The sequence below is a fragment of the Rattus norvegicus genome, chromosome 16, assembly GCF_036323735.1.
Source record: "Rattus norvegicus strain BN/NHsdMcwi chromosome 16, GRCr8, whole genome shotgun sequence".
Classification (NCBI taxonomy): Eukaryota; Metazoa; Chordata; class Mammalia; order Rodentia; family Muridae; genus Rattus; species Rattus norvegicus.
Genome location: NC_086034.1, coordinates 82,644,268 through 82,659,489, shown reverse-complemented (window position 1 = coordinate 82,659,489; position 15,222 = coordinate 82,644,268). Strand labels below are relative to the sequence as shown.

At 51.3% G+C, this 15,222-nt stretch overlaps 1 protein-coding gene across 1 annotated transcript in view; it reads right to left on the bottom strand.

Moving 5' to 3' along the window:
* Rasa3 (RAS p21 protein activator 3) overlaps positions 1–15,222 on the bottom strand; it is a 113,972-nt gene that overhangs the window by 12,038 nt on the left and 86,712 nt on the right. The window contains 11 exon segments of the mRNA NM_031574.1: positions 673–746; positions 1,967–2,044; positions 2,865–2,942; positions 4,398–4,504; positions 5,606–5,729; positions 6,357–6,431; positions 8,073–8,187; positions 9,239–9,387; positions 10,132–10,288; positions 11,480–11,584; positions 13,083–13,159. Of these exon segments, the coding sequence (NP_113762.1) occupies positions 673–746; positions 1,967–2,044; positions 2,865–2,942; positions 4,398–4,504; positions 5,606–5,729; positions 6,357–6,431; positions 8,073–8,187; positions 9,239–9,387; positions 10,132–10,288; positions 11,480–11,584; positions 13,083–13,159 (1,139 nt within the window).

The window sequence follows — 15,222 nt, the reverse complement described above, 5'->3', positions numbered from 1 at the left end:
GAGTGAGTGGACATGGAAGTGAGGCGCGGTTACCGCCGCACACGGGCCGCCATGTTCCTGCAGCTAACTGTGAAGGGCCGCATGGAGGATGTGACCTCAAGAGGTAGCACTTCTATCTGGGGTAAAAGTCCAGACCTCAGCATGAGAAAGCGTGAGATTCTAGCAGTGTATTGGCAGAGTGCGCCCCTCTCCTGCAGCGGCCAGTTACCCTGCAAGCTCATTACTACTGACGAGGTTTGTGAGCCACTTACACACTGGACCGAGTTAAGTATTATGAGACAAGCCGAGCGCTTTGAGGTTGTGAATTAAATGCACATCACGCGGCGGTGTCTGTATGTATTGTTGAACAATACCTGATTAAGATAGAAGGTGATTTTTTTTTTTTTTTTAAAAAATAGGTAGCCTGTCAGTTACCTACAGATGGCTCAAGCTGGAGCCAAAGAGACACAGGCAGGGAACATGGGCCTGGCCAAACACAGTCTCAGCTGGGGACTGGGATCTGGGAGGCGGGACAGGGCTCACGGGAAGTAGGCATGTCTGTCAGAGTTGATGCAAACAAAGGCAGGATGCACTCCCAGGACCCCTCAGGCAGGACCGTGAGGTGGAAGGGGTGGGGGCGGAGGAGGAGGTCAAGCATACAACATTCTTGACCGCCCAGACCTAATTCCTTACCCTTCTTTAAGCAGGATGGGCTGCTCTATGCTCTTGGGGTCCCTTCTCCCGGAGGATGAGATCAAATCCAGGAACTGGGTAGGAGGAGATCAGATCATTAGAAGAGGAAGTGTGCGGACAGTGTCTGTTTCTGTGGAGCCCTAGGAGTGCTGGTGTGTGTGTGTGTGTGTGTGTGTGTGTGTGTGTGTGTGTGTGTGTGTAGCAGGGGGTTAATCTTATCTCCAGTATATTAGTCCAGTCTATCCCTCCAGGTCTTGTCTATCTGCCTTGACCTCGTCAGGGCTGTCACCAGGAGCCACATCCGTGCTAGCAATGCTACTTGAGCTTCCTGGGCCTACGTCAGGTTCTATTGGAACATCCCGAGGTCCTGATAGGAGGGAGGTGTTAGCCCGTCCAGAATCCCACTAGCTCTTCCTGGCTGAGCTCACTCTTGCCCCTGGTCCCAGTGGGTGACCTCTCCATCCCCTGGATTCCCTCTATCAGTTGAAGGTCACCCTGAGCTTCTTCCCTTTCCCTGTCTGGGACTTCTAGGATTTCTAAGAGAGAAGCTGCACAGACTTGCTTCTGAATGGCAGAGCAAAAGCAAATCCCAGGGTCCTGACGTGCCCTTCTCTACCGCATCAGGGCAGCACACACGGGCATTAAACACACAGTCAGCGTAAGACCTGTGCTGACCGGTTACGGTCAGCTCGACACAAACTTAGACATGGGGGGGAAGGGGGATTCTCAACTGAGGCACTGCCTCCATCGGACTCACAAGTGGGCGTGTCTGTAGGACACTTTATTGATGATGGCTGATGTGGGAGGGAACAGCTCACAGTAGGCGATGCCACCCCTGGGCAGGCGGTCTTGGGTGGTTTAAGAAAGCAAGCCAAGCGAGCTATGAAAAACAAGTCAGCCAACGGCACTCTCCTCTGGACTCTGCTTCAGTTCCTGCCTCCAGGTTCCTTCCTGAGTTATTGGCCTGACTTCTCAGTGATGGACAGTGATGTAGAAGTGTAGGCCAAATAAACCCTTCCCCCCACCCGGAGTTGGTGTGGTTAATTTTTATCACGACCACAGAAAGGAACTTAACAGAAGGCCTTACACACACACACACACACACACACACACACACACACACACACACACACAAACAAAAAACTGAGGGTGAGTCCCCATACTTCATTCTGTGGGGAGCCAATAGTGAATTTTAGGGCTGTCATACCAGCCTCAGTTAAGGTGGTGAGATAGGTCCTGGGAATGACCACGGAGAGGATGTGGGGGACCGTGCCTTCAAGGGGGTGACACTTACATTCTTTACGGCATCTGCATACTTCTGCTCATTGAAGAATTCATAGAACGTCGCCATGTATGACTCCTTAAAACTGGCCTAAAAGGAAATGGATCACATGCAGAGAGCCACCAGCACGGAGGCTCACGGCCGAGATCCGAAAGCTGTAACACACAGTGACAGGTACGATGGTCCCAGGTCACGTGGGTGAATGGTAAGCATGTGACCCCACCTAGAGGCTTCAGCATTCGGCTGGGATGGTAAAACAGTAGCCGTAGAGGTTGCTAGGAAGTCCCAACTAGCTACAGAGTCATGAAGCCTGGTGCTATGGGCATGGATCAAAGCTAAGGTAAGCCTAGAAGAACGGGAGTTCAGGGCAGATCAGAGACCTCAGCACCAAACCCCTGGTCTGGGGCACATGATAAAGGGAGAAATGTAAGCTTGGGACCAAAGGGGTCAGAGGGGATCTGTTGCTGTTCAGGATGCAAAGGCTGCATGTGGATGAATGGTAGCGGCCCTCCCTGGGTCTACTTCTGCAGCACCAACATCCCAGGGCAGCAAGGTCAATACCACAGGGCTGGCCTACTATGGCTGAAGGTCCTGGGATAAAGCTGAGGGGGCTCAGCTACCTTGTCCACTTAAACAGTAGGATGGGGCTGCTCTGCTCACCATGGCCGGGGCGAGCCTCCCCACAATGACTGGTAGGGGCAGAGGTAGCAGGACACAATGGACTGTTTATTTTCACAGCAGGAGCCATTGGCTTTAATTCTCTTTGCTATCTCCCTAACTGCGATGAACATACCCTCACCTGTATGCAAAACATTTCACTTATGGCTTCTAGAGAGAGGGAACCCTACCCCACCCCGGAACCCAACACCCCAGCAATCATAAAGAGACGGTATGACGAACAGAGGCTTACAGACTTGGACTTGGACAAGCTGCCAAGGGTCTGGATGGTCTTTGAGATAAGCGTCAGGGTTCTAGAAGTCTGTGGATCCTGAGGAAACAGGACGAGAGAGATGTGGGTTGTATTAGTTCTGTAGAAGAGCAGCTGTTAATCCTGGAATAAGGTATAACGCTGAATGTCACTGTCTAAATCCTACCATAGCATGAAGTATGTGCATCAGTAAAGATTCAGGAAGGTCAGTGTTGCCTGGGGCCTGTTTCATCAAGACCCCAGGTTCCTGAAATTGCTAGCTGAGGAGTCTCTGCCTGGTATGACAAGGACTCTCTCAACATTAGAGCAAACTGCAGACCACTATAGCCCTAGCTGGAGTCCCACAAACCTTGCTAGGAATGTCTGCAGCTTTGCTATGGCTTGGAGGGTGTGGTGGTTTGAGAATGCTTGACCCAGGGAGTGGTGCTATTAGGAGGTGTGGCCTTATTGGAGGAAGTGCGTCCCTGTGGGAGTGGGGCTTTGAGGTCCTATGCTCAAGCTCCACCCAGTGCAGAAGAGACCCTCCTCCTCCTGGCTTCCCGAGGAAGCCAGTCTTGTCCTGGCTGCCTTCAGGTCAAGATGTAGAACTCTCAGCTCCTTCTCCAGCACCATGTCATGTTGTCATGCTTCCCACTGTGATGGTCATGGACCGAACCTCTGACACTGTAAGCCAGCCTCGATTAAATGTTTCCTTTATGAGAGCTGCCTTGGTCGTGTTGTGTCTTCAGAGCAATGAAACCTTAACTAAGACAAAGGGTTTAATTTAAACCAAAGGAAGCTCCAGCAGGTCACGTCGTGAACCCCTGGCAGGAGGTTATTTTCCTCCTACGCCTTGCCCCTGCCAGGCAGACATATCTGTCACCTCATTAGGAGTCTATGCCCTATCCAGCCAGATCTTAACTATAGCATGTGCACCATAAGTGGATGAGGAAATATGTGTGTATGATGTAGGGAGGACACTAATAGTATCAGGTAAGACCCTGGTCAGATATGAATTATTATGTAAAACAGTATTAAGTGGGGGTTGGAGAGGTATTCAGTTGATAAAGTGTTGTCATTCAGGCATGAGTTTGATCCCCAGTTTGCATGTAAGAAATGGAACATGGTAATATGCTCTTGTATTGAAGGGGTGGAGACAGACAGGTTGACCCCTGGCACTCACTGGCCAGTCGGTCCAGCCTAATTGGCCAGCTCTGGATCCCAGTTAGGGACTGTCCTCAAAAAAAAAAAAAAAAAAAAAAGACAGCTGGTACATGAAGAAAGAGATTGATGGTGAACCCCTCCACCAAGACACACCTACACATACACAAATACCAAATAAGATAGAAGAGTATTGATTCTTCCGTCAGAGTAAAGCAAGCTGCCCAACCCACCCTCTCTTCTGCTCCTGGAAGCCTGGCTGGTTAGGGAGGGTCGGCTGGCTGAGGGAAACCTGCTATTTAAGGACTGGCTGGTTGAGGTGGGTGGCCTGCCTGAGAAGGACTGGGTGTCTGGCTTACAGGACAACTCGCTCACCGTATGGTGGGGCGTCAGCTGGAAAAGGTTCGGGGACAGGATAGCGGGAGCGAAGAACCTCAGGAAGATGAAGCTGCTCACGGCGGTGTACCTCACATCCAAGTCATCTGAAGCAGACAGGGGACAGTTTCAGTCTGGGACAGAAGCATGACATGTGAGTTCCCATCTTGCTTGGCAATTCCCAAGGGCCTCACAGACCAGCCAGATTTGGCTTAGACTCTGCCTTGGTCTCCCTTCCTGTCTCTGCATCTGATCAGTATCTTCTGTTCTCTCCTCAGTCCATGCCACTCTGTGTTCACTCACTCCTCTGTCTCTCTGTCTCTGTCTCCTTGCCATTTCTCTCTCCCGATCTGGAACTCTCATTGTGCCACAGTCTGGCAGCGGAAGGTCATAGGTGTGACTGCATTCACCAAGACCTCCTGAGGATTGTTGTTGCATAGTCTGCTCCCTTAGGCGGTGAGATGACAACTGTTTTATTTTGTCCTTGGAAACTCCCTCCCATCTCAGGCCTGCAATCCCAGAACTTTGGGGTCTGCAGGACGTCGGAAGGTCCCTGTCTCCCAGAGGCTGGCCCCTGGGAACAAGCTGCTCTGGCCTGAGACACCCAGCTCCAGCCTGTGTGGAATAGTCATGGAGGGTATCATTGCTTGTGGGATGATCTGCTTGGAGTGGTAGATATGGGGCCTGGAGAGGTGTGGGTGGGGCAGGGGTTGGGCTAGGAAAGGTCAGTAGCACAGGGGTATGGGGTTGGAGGCCTGAGAGGTCTGATCTGGTCTACATAGGACAGGCCTATAGGGTCCAAGAACTCTGGGGAATATCCTGGTGTGGAGGGAGGCTACGATGAGAATATGGTGGGGTTCTTTTGGGGGGGGGTTAAGGGGAGCTGTAGGGAAGGCATCTCTGTGTTTCCAGGAGCCAGCATTAGGAACAGGTCTGAGGAAGAGGGTCTCCAGGAAACCTCTTCCCAGACACCCCGGCATTTGAAGTTCTTGATAAGGGGAAGGCCCCCAAGGGGGTTGGTCTTAGCAAGGCAGTGACTCAGAATTCTTGACCCCAAGAAGAAAGCACGCAAAGGCAGTTCTGGGGGGGGGGGGAGACACACCTACACTGAAGGACTGGCGCTCCTTCCCAGAAACCGGGGGATTCTGAGCGTGATGTCTGGTGTGGCTGAGCACATCCCCCTAGCTTAGCCCTGCTGGCTCGCTCACCTTGGAAGCGCTTGGCAGCTGCCTCCCGCAGGGAGAAGAAGATGTCACACATGACGGTGGGGCAGCTCACCCCTGACTTAGTGATGACACTGAATATTCGATCCACATACTGCCTCAGGCTCTCCTGCAAGAGTTGGGCATAGACCCAGTGTCTCCCAAGGCCAAGACAGCCTCAGCCATGCCCCGGACAGTGGAGCCCAGCCCTCCGTGATGTTTGCAAACCCTCCCTGTAAAGATCTGTATTGGGTGAGTACAGTGGCCCAGCCCCCGGGTCCTTTTGCTCAGCATCACTGAATGTAGACTGAATTTCAGGAGGATCAAGGAACCTGCACTTCTGTTTGGAAGTATGACCCCAATGAAGTCTGGTCTGTAAGAACTCCTAAGGGGACATTAATGCATGGGAGTCCCTTGAGGCACCTGACATAATCCATATGAAGAGGCTTGTTTGTCCCGAGTTGGGAAAGGGTGGAGAGTTCATGGGTCAGGTCTGGGCCCTCAGGAGACAGTGGGAGCTGTTGAAGCCTCTAAGAGGCTAATGAGTGGAGCAGTGGGGGACGGGGTAACAGGGTATTTGATGACGACAGTTCCTGTGAGCTCGATACTGTACTCAGGTTCAAGGGCCAGGGAAGTGGTTTAGGGCCCAGCTATCCCCACCCTGACTGAGATCTTCAAAAAGTGTCCAGGCAGCCATGAGCAGAGCCCCCAGAGGACCAGCCTTGGAAAATGTCCCAGAACAAATCAGGTGCCTTACCATGTTGTTCTCAAGGTTTTCGCCATCTTTCAGTTTCACAGGGTCGATCTCACAGGACTTATGGCTCTGGCAGATCTGGAAGAGTGTTAAGATGTGCTGCACAGCGGGGCAGATGAAGCCAAGAGGCTTCTGAGGAAGCTGGCCCTCCTAGAAGCTACTCCACAATGGACGCTGGACAGCTATGGGCATTTGGGAATACCACTAGACTTGGGCTGGGCTGCAGCTGCCTTAAGGGCCGTTCTTGACCCAGTGTAGCCCCCAGTCACCCTACAGAGTCCCATGAGGTCCCACAGAATAGACAGCTGCTGTACACGGGCTGCTGGGAGGAACCAGTGAAGCATGGAGACAAGGCCAGGAAGCACAGCCCTCCCTCTGTCCTAGCCAAGCAGTGGGCATTGCCCCAGGACTAGACCGCATTGCTTGGTTTACTCGTGAAGAGACACTTCAAAGATTTAAGGACATTTTTCCTCTCGAGTATGCCAAGGGTTCTGCTCACAGATAAATCACTATTCTGGTTTACATTTTCACACACAACAAAGAACTTGCTTTTCGCAATCCGCCTTACTGGAGAGGCGTCCAATAAGTCATGTGAGGGGTGGAGTTATGAGAAGTGAGCTGTTTGGATATGAAAGACATCCTAAACCACAGACATGGACAGCCTGGGCGTTAGTACAGATCACAGAGGCAGCCCTTAGGGATGGAGGAATCAACAGCACGTGAGAAGGATTTCCTGAGAAGAATGAGGTTTCTCTTAAATGTTCCTCTGTCTTTAGCAGTGAGGAATATCATTTATCTATCATCTATTAATCTATCATCTATCTCTACCCATCTATATATACCTATCCATCTATCAATCATCTATATCTAACTATTCATCTATATATTATCTATTTATCATCTCTATCTATTCATCCATTTATTATCTACCATATATCAATCATCTATAGCTATCAATCTATCAATCAACCAATCTATCATCTGTATCTAACTATCTATCGTATCTATCGTATCTATCTATCTATCTATCTATCTATCTATCTATCTATCTATCATCTATCTCTACCTACCTATTATATTTCTATCCAACTATCATCTATCAATCATCTATATCTAACTATTCATCTATATATTATCTATCTATCCATCTACCTATCATTTATATCTAGCTATCATCTATCATCTACTCTATCTCTATATCATCTACCTATTCATCATCTATATCTATTCATCCATTAATTATCTACCATCTATCAATCATCTATAGCTATCGATCTATCAATCAATCCATCATCTATAGCTGTCAATCATCTCTATCTATCTATCTAGCTATCATCTATCATCTACTCTATCTCTATATCATCTACCTATTCATCATCTATATCTATTCATCCATTAATTATCTACCATCTATCAATCATCTATAGCTATCGATCTATCAATCAATCCATCATCTATAGCTGTCAATCATCTCTATCTATCTATCTATCTATCTATCTATCTATCTATCTATCTATCATCTATACCTATTCATCTATCCCTCCCTCATTCCATCCCTCCCTATCCATCACCTACATCCATATAGCCATTGGAAAGCAAAGAGGATTCTGGGATATATACAACATGTCCTCTATGAGAGCTAGTGATGTCCCTGTGGGTGGCTGGGTAGCTCTGCCTCATTACCCAGTCACCATGCTGAAGTGGCCAGGGCCATCTCACCTCCTCAATGGTGGGCTTCAGGGTCACGTGGAGATAGTGCATGCCCGCCAGCTTCATTGTCTCATCTATGCACTTAGAGGTCAGTGAGTTTCCTCGGAAGATGGTATTGGGGTCCCTGGAAAACAGGACTGGGGTGATGTGTGCCTTGCCAAGGCCTGAAGGGAGCAAAACCTCCTGAGAGCCTGGTCACTGGGTGGGGTCATGGATGCTGGCAGGCCTGGGGCTCTGTGGGAAATAGCCTATCTCAACTATTGCTACTGATGTGCAGAGCTGGGCGGAGCCTGCCTCCACCTGTCCACGAAGGACACATTGGCTTTGGTAGCAAAGTCTCAGGCTGCATACAAAGCCAGGTAGTCACTGGCTACTGATCAGCCTGCCCACTTCGCTCTGGCTTCTTCCTCATCAAGAGCATCCTGGGGGTAAGCCTTGCTAGTCTAGGGAGGAGCAGACCCAGTAGTGGGGCTCGCCAGGGTGATAGAGCTTGTCCTTGAAGCCCTGGGGCCCAGTCCACTCCCTCCCCACCCTTTCTGGATCTTTCCAGAAAGATATCTGTTAAAGAGGGCCGGAAACCTGTTGGGCTCCTGAAGATCCTGACCCCCTCGCTTCCTACCAATGCTGTACACTGATGCAGTTTGGGATGGCTATTTTTGGTATCTAACTACTGGGTACCCAGGAGCCCAGCTTCCCATCAAGGATGTAGATAGGTGGGGGGCAGCAGGATCAAGTGGAAGGAACAAAGTGGAGTGGATCTCTGTATGAGGCTGGGGTACAGGGAAAGTAGCATGGAGGTGGGAGGGGCATGAGATGGGAGGGGCATGAGGTAGGAGGGTCATGGGGTGGGAGGAGCATGAGATGGGAGGAGCATTGGGTAGGAGGGGCATGAGTTAGGAAGGTCATGGGGTGGGAGGAGCATGAGATGGGAGGAGCATTGGGTAGGAGGGGCATGAGTTAGGAAGGTCATGGGGTGGGAGGAGCATGAGATGGGAGGAGCATTGGGTAGGAGGGGCATGAGGTAGGAAGGTCATGGGGTGGGAGGGGCATAGGTGGGAGGAATACAAGGTGGGAGGGTAATGAGGTAGGAGGGGCATTGGGGTGGGAGGAGCATAAGGTGGGAGGGGCGTGAGGTGGGAGGGGCATGAAGGGGCGGGGCAGCAGGGGGCACTCACTGGGTCCTCTTCACCTCTGCGCTAGCGATGGCACTGATGAAGGGCACTACCCTGCCATAGTGCAGCAGGAGCCGTACCAGCGGGATGGCTGCCTCTTGCTTATCTCTGCACACCTCCCCGAGGATGTGCGCTGCTGAAGCTGAGACAGGCTGGGCAGAGGGGCAGTATGAGCAGTGAGAACATGATGTGGTGCCCACCCTCAGCAGGTTGTGCCCCATCCAGAGGCTAACACCTGCTGACGCCAGACCTTCACCCTATGGTCACATGCATGAGACCACAGGGAGGCCACCCTGTAGAGGACTCACCCCTTCTGTGGTTTCCTTCCCAGCTACTAAATATCCCACAGCTCTTTGCCGAGAAGCCTTATGAAAACCTGTGTTGACACCTCTAGTGCAGTGGTTCTCAACCTTCCTAATACTGTGACCCTTTAACATTGTTCCGCATGTCGTGGTGACCCCGCCCCCCACAACCACAAAAATTATTTTTGTTGCTACTTTGTAACTGTAATTTTGCTACTGTTACGAACTGTAATGTAAGTATCTGATATACAAGATATCTGATATGTGACCCCTGTGAAAAGATCACTTGATCCTTAAGGGGTCGCGACCCACAGGTTGAGAACCACTGCTCTAGCATGCCCTTGCCAGCGTGAGTGTGGCACACGAATGCTCCCACCAAACCCCAAATCAAGCGGGGCACGATTTGGAACAGCCAGAGTAGGTCAGGAGAGGGTTAAGAGTCACATGCAAAATGGGTACAAGCACACAGGTACTGGAAACAGAGTGGCAACGGTTCAGTATGCTTTGATAGGCCGAGCCTGACAGGTGGGCACACAGGGCAGGTTTTTGGAGAGGGGTTTGGGGCCTTCCCCAGTAAATATGGCTGACACACACCTCCACATCCGCAGACTTCAGTAACAGGTCACGTAGTGGGCTGTAGTACTCAGAGGAGAAGACGTGGTCTTCTGTGTAAACTACATTTAACCTCAGCGACCCTAAGTCATCTGGCTTCACGCTCTTACTGCCATTGTCTCGGGGCTGGAGGAAGTACCTGGGAAGGAAGGACGTGGGCCAGCAGGTGAGGGTTGGGTCCTCTTAGGGTGTTTCCAGGGAAGCCCAGTGCCTCCCCTAGACATCCTGTGCTGTCACCGATGGGTCTCAGGCAGAAAGACAAGGCTCCAGGGCTATTGTCCAGGATACCATGGAGGGTATGGCCACCCGGGCATTTCCTGTAGCAGAACCACAGACTTACAGGCTGGGCAGAAGCTGAAGCAGGAGGGATGAGGGAGGAGCTAGGAAAGAGAGAGGAGCTGCTGGGAGAAGAGAAGGCCAGGAGGCCAGGAGCTTTGGTAGTCAGCATTCTCTGAGGACGGCGCCCCCCATGCCATGGCAGTGCTCAGAACAAATGGGAGCCATCTTAACACAAGTATGGCTCTCACAAGAGAGACCTGAGTTGTGCTGGTGGTCTGTTTCCCTCCAGGGTTTCCTGAGGCTTCTCTGTGTGTCAGCTCACATTGGCCATCCCTTCTCACTGGCTGGGGTGGAGCCCTGGGTCCCAGAACCTGGCCATGGAATTAGCAGGGGACCTTTGCAGAACTAGAAGTCAATTTCCTGGGACCAGGAGTCGACTTTGTACATTCAAACTAACACCCGGCATGGGACATTGGGCAACAGGACACTGGGCTCCATGGGGTTCGTGTCTTAATGGAAACAAACATGGGATAAATAACGAGGCACTCTTGCCCAAGCCTGAGTGTCTGGAGGAACCAGAAATACAGCCATGAGGAGCAGAAGCAAGCTTTCTGAGTACCTGGGTGGGCTCCAAGGCAGAGAAAGTTTGTCTGGAGAACCCATGAAGACCCACAACACCCTGCAAACCAGCCCTAAACGGGGACCTCACACAATGAGGAAGAGCATCCACAGCAAAGCACCCACGAGACTGTTGACACGTTCTTCCAGAAGAGGCCCAAAGCTGCGCACAGCCCTAAAACTTGCTTTTAACTGGACCCTCCTTTGCCATTAGGTTCCCAGAAACAATGGCCTTCCCTTCAGTACGGTGAGCTCTCTCTGTCTGCTGAGTGTTACCCTACTGTAAGAGCAGAAGCCTGGTCAGCAAGCCGAACTAAGTGAGAGCGGGCCGTGGTAGGTGAGGGTCAAAGGTTAGCCTGGAGGGGCTGGGGTAGCCTCTGCAGTTTGAAGCTATCCTGCACTCCCCGCCCAGTACCTTGACAAGCACACGTACCAGGCTTCGTAAGAACTGGCGTATCGCAGCACATGGAGAGGGATCCTCAACTCCCCGAGAAACTCATCCCCAAACTTCAGGTTGCTGGCGTTCCAGAGGTCAACTCTGAGAAAGATAAGCAAGTGTCATTCCACTGTCTCAAAGCAGGGCCACCGAGTGGGCAGGGTGGAGGGAGCCCAGTGTGGGCAGGGAGTGAAGGCCTCCAGCTCTCAAGTGGATCTGTTTAGACTTTCACCGAGAGCAGGTGGACCAGGCTGCACTGTGGAGCAGACATTTCGATTCTCAGTACAACGGACTAGCATACCTGTGTCTGGGACCTAGTAGGGACCCCCCAGCTCAGTCTGTGGGAGGGAACTACCGGGGGTCACTACCCATGGCGGAGCCAAATAGCTGTTCCAGATCTTGTCTGTGACCTGGTAGTAACCCAAGGACCCTAAACAAGCATTAAAGATCTGCAAAGGCTTTGGTGCTGATCCCAGTGTTTCTGCAGGCCCAGCACACAGAGCAATGGCTATGTCGCAAGGCTGAGCAGATGCCCACAAGGAAAAATAGCAAGCCAGGAGAGATGCTTCACCACGGCTATACCTAGGAGGGATACTAGACACCCGACAGCCCATCTTTGAAAACTTAAGAGCCCTGCTGTTGTCTCTAATGACTACTAGACTGTAGGGTGTGAAGCATGACCAAGTGTACCCTCTGAAGGGCCTGTATCCGGGTCCCAAGGAGCCACAAGCTATAGTCTCAGTCAAGGCAGTGTTCATTGCTTCTTGGAAGCTTCTTGGGCCACTCAGGGACGCCTTCTCCCCAAGAGACCGTTCCTTTGTTCCCTCAGATCAGGGGCTGAAAACCTGCATCGGAATAACAGTGGGCTGGGTGGGTACCCACCACCACTAATTACTCGGCAGGGTTCAAGGCCAGAAAGCTGAAAGTCTCCTAAGGCTCTACCATGCCTTAGCTGTTAGGGCACTGCTATGGAAGAGGACGTTTTAGAAGACAGAGCTGCCCTTCAGTCATCTTCGCCAGCTGCACAGAGCATACCTGCACGACCACGGGCTTCACCTAAGACATGTATGTTGGAGCCCACCCCTATGACGAAGCTTGATCACACCATGGTCAGCATCCTCCCCCCCCAAACAACTTAGATGGATCTAGGAATCCACAGGGGGAGGATGTGGTGCATACCAACCTTGACAGAAGACTTGGTTTCTATAGCAACAGAGCAGGAAGACCCACACAGGACCCACAGGGGATCCAAAAGGAGTCAGTAACATCAGAGGAGATGGCTCTGCGGGGGTAGCCAAAGCCTCGGGGACTTATGAGACTCTGCTCAGAAAAGAGACTGGAGGAAGGGATCTTTCAGTTGGTAACAGGCTTTCCCATAGGGCAGTGCTGAGGAGAAGTACGGCCTTGGTCCCTGGCTGTTTCTAAAATTAATCCTAGACCTTTGTGGGTAGCAAGCACAGGGGGGTGGAAAACTAGCACTGGAATGAGACCCCCAAACGGCTATTGCTGTGATGGGCCTGGGTTACCTCCACAGTTTGGAACCTGGTCAAGCGATTAGCCCTTGCTGCCAAGATGCTAACGCCCTCGGTCAGGCACTCACCGGATTTCAAGTTTGTCAACGTCCTCCTCCTCGAAGTCGAAGTGGGACTTTTTGCTGTAGCTGCAGGGTCTGGTCACCTGCAGTCAGAGGGCAAGAAGGAAATGTCAGACTCCTCGGCCAGGCAGCTGGGAGTACACAGCCTGGCATCCCACACGGAAGGACCATACTCCTTGCCCGCCCATGAGAATCTGAGCTGACAGTTTCCAGATTAGGAAGTTGCCCTGAGGGCACACCAGGCCTTGGCAGGGGCTGATTTCTCAAGAGGGGGCAGGAACATGTGTGTGGAGGCAGCTTCTTCTATCTCTAAACTGCCCAGAGTTCATGACCTTGCAGGCTCCAGTGCTTCTTGTCCTGTCATAAGGCAGGAAGCTAGACCTGTACACAGGGCAGTAACCTGGGCTCTTCGAGTCTCCTTTTTACTCTCAAGAAAGTATGGACAATGCACACACATGTGCACGCACGCACGCTCGCGCACACACACACACCAACATACACACAGTAGATCCGAAAAGAGTGACCAGTCCACTGTGGTAGTTCAACCTGTCTTCCAAGCTCAGTAAGACGTTCTGGAGAGTCTACACTCTGGGAGAGGTCAGAAAACAGAACGGACAATCTAACACCCTTTATATCTGATGCTTTGGAATGGGTGAGCTCCTGTAACACAGTAGGCAGAGAAGGCCTGATGACGTATCATGTCTGTCCCTCTAACTGCAGCATCCAGGAGGTGAAGCCAAGGGGATCAGAAACTCAGAGTCTCCTCAGCTACACAATGAGTTCAAAGGCAAAAATAGTGATGATGATGGACGATGGTGGACGACGACGATGATGATGATGATGGAGATGATGATGATGATGATGATGATGATGATGGGCGAATGATGGAGATGATGATGATGATGGAGATGATGATGATGACGACGACGACGACGTTGATGATGGAGATGATGATGATGGAGATGATGATGATGGAGATGATGATGATGATGGAGATGATGATGATGGAGATGATGATGATGATGGAGATGATGATGATGATGGAGATGATGATGATGATGGATGAATGATGGAGATGATGATGATGATGATGATGATGATGATGATGGATGAATGATGGAGATGATGATGATGATGGAGATGGAGATGATGATGACGACAACGACGACGACGACAATAAGGTGTTGGTCGGACTGGAATTCAGGCTAAAGAGCCGGCTCCGTTTTGACCACGCAGTGTACGCTGCTGCTTCACACAGCATCCTTTGCAAGGATTGAGGGAAGGTTTCTGCTCCAAGTCCTGATCTCGAACTTGACACTCACATTCCTTAATCACGAGCTTTCATTTACTGGATGTCGTACAAACACGGAAGCCATCTGCCTTCCTCCTGAACACCACCCCTAACCATCTCAACTGCTCATCCCAGAAACACCCATCGGGTGCAGGGGTCTTCCTACACCACACTGTCCTGGTACCACTCTGGTATCACTTGGTCTCTACCGACTCCCTGTCTCCTCACTCAAGATGTCGGGCACAGCCCTCAGGGGTGCTCAGAGAAGCAAGTCCCATCTCAGCCTTGGATATCCCTCAAGTATCACCTCCCCAGGCAGGCTCCAGGCTTCCCACCACCCTCTCTTCCCAGAGAGGCGGACCCTAAGGGAAGTCTAAGAAGAAATCGGGAAGCTATAACCCGTACTCTATGGGGGGGCTACACGGTCAGTCGGGCAGCTAACTTTCTTCCCATGACCCCCAAGTCTGTCTCCAGCTTAAGTCAAACAGTGATTAAGTCAAACAGGAACCCTGTCAGCTGGGTGTAGCTGCTGAGTCATTGGACAGAAAGATTGACAGCAGCAGCAGCAGCAGCAGCAGCAGCAGCAGCAGCAGCAGCAGCAGCAGCAGCAGCACCTGGAGTCTGAAATGGGAGGGGCAGGGACCCCACCTGCCTTTGGCTGTCTTCTAAGTGCCTACGACATAGTTCTCAAACTTCTCCGGGACATTGAGTTAATCCTATGGGCTGGAGCTCCTATCTCTCTAGCAAGTAAACTGGCCATGCTCAGCTCCAAAGTACAGGGCCTCACACAGTAGGTACACTGTAGAAATGAGGTTGCTACCAGAGCGGATATGGTGTTAGAGGTCTCTCTCTACT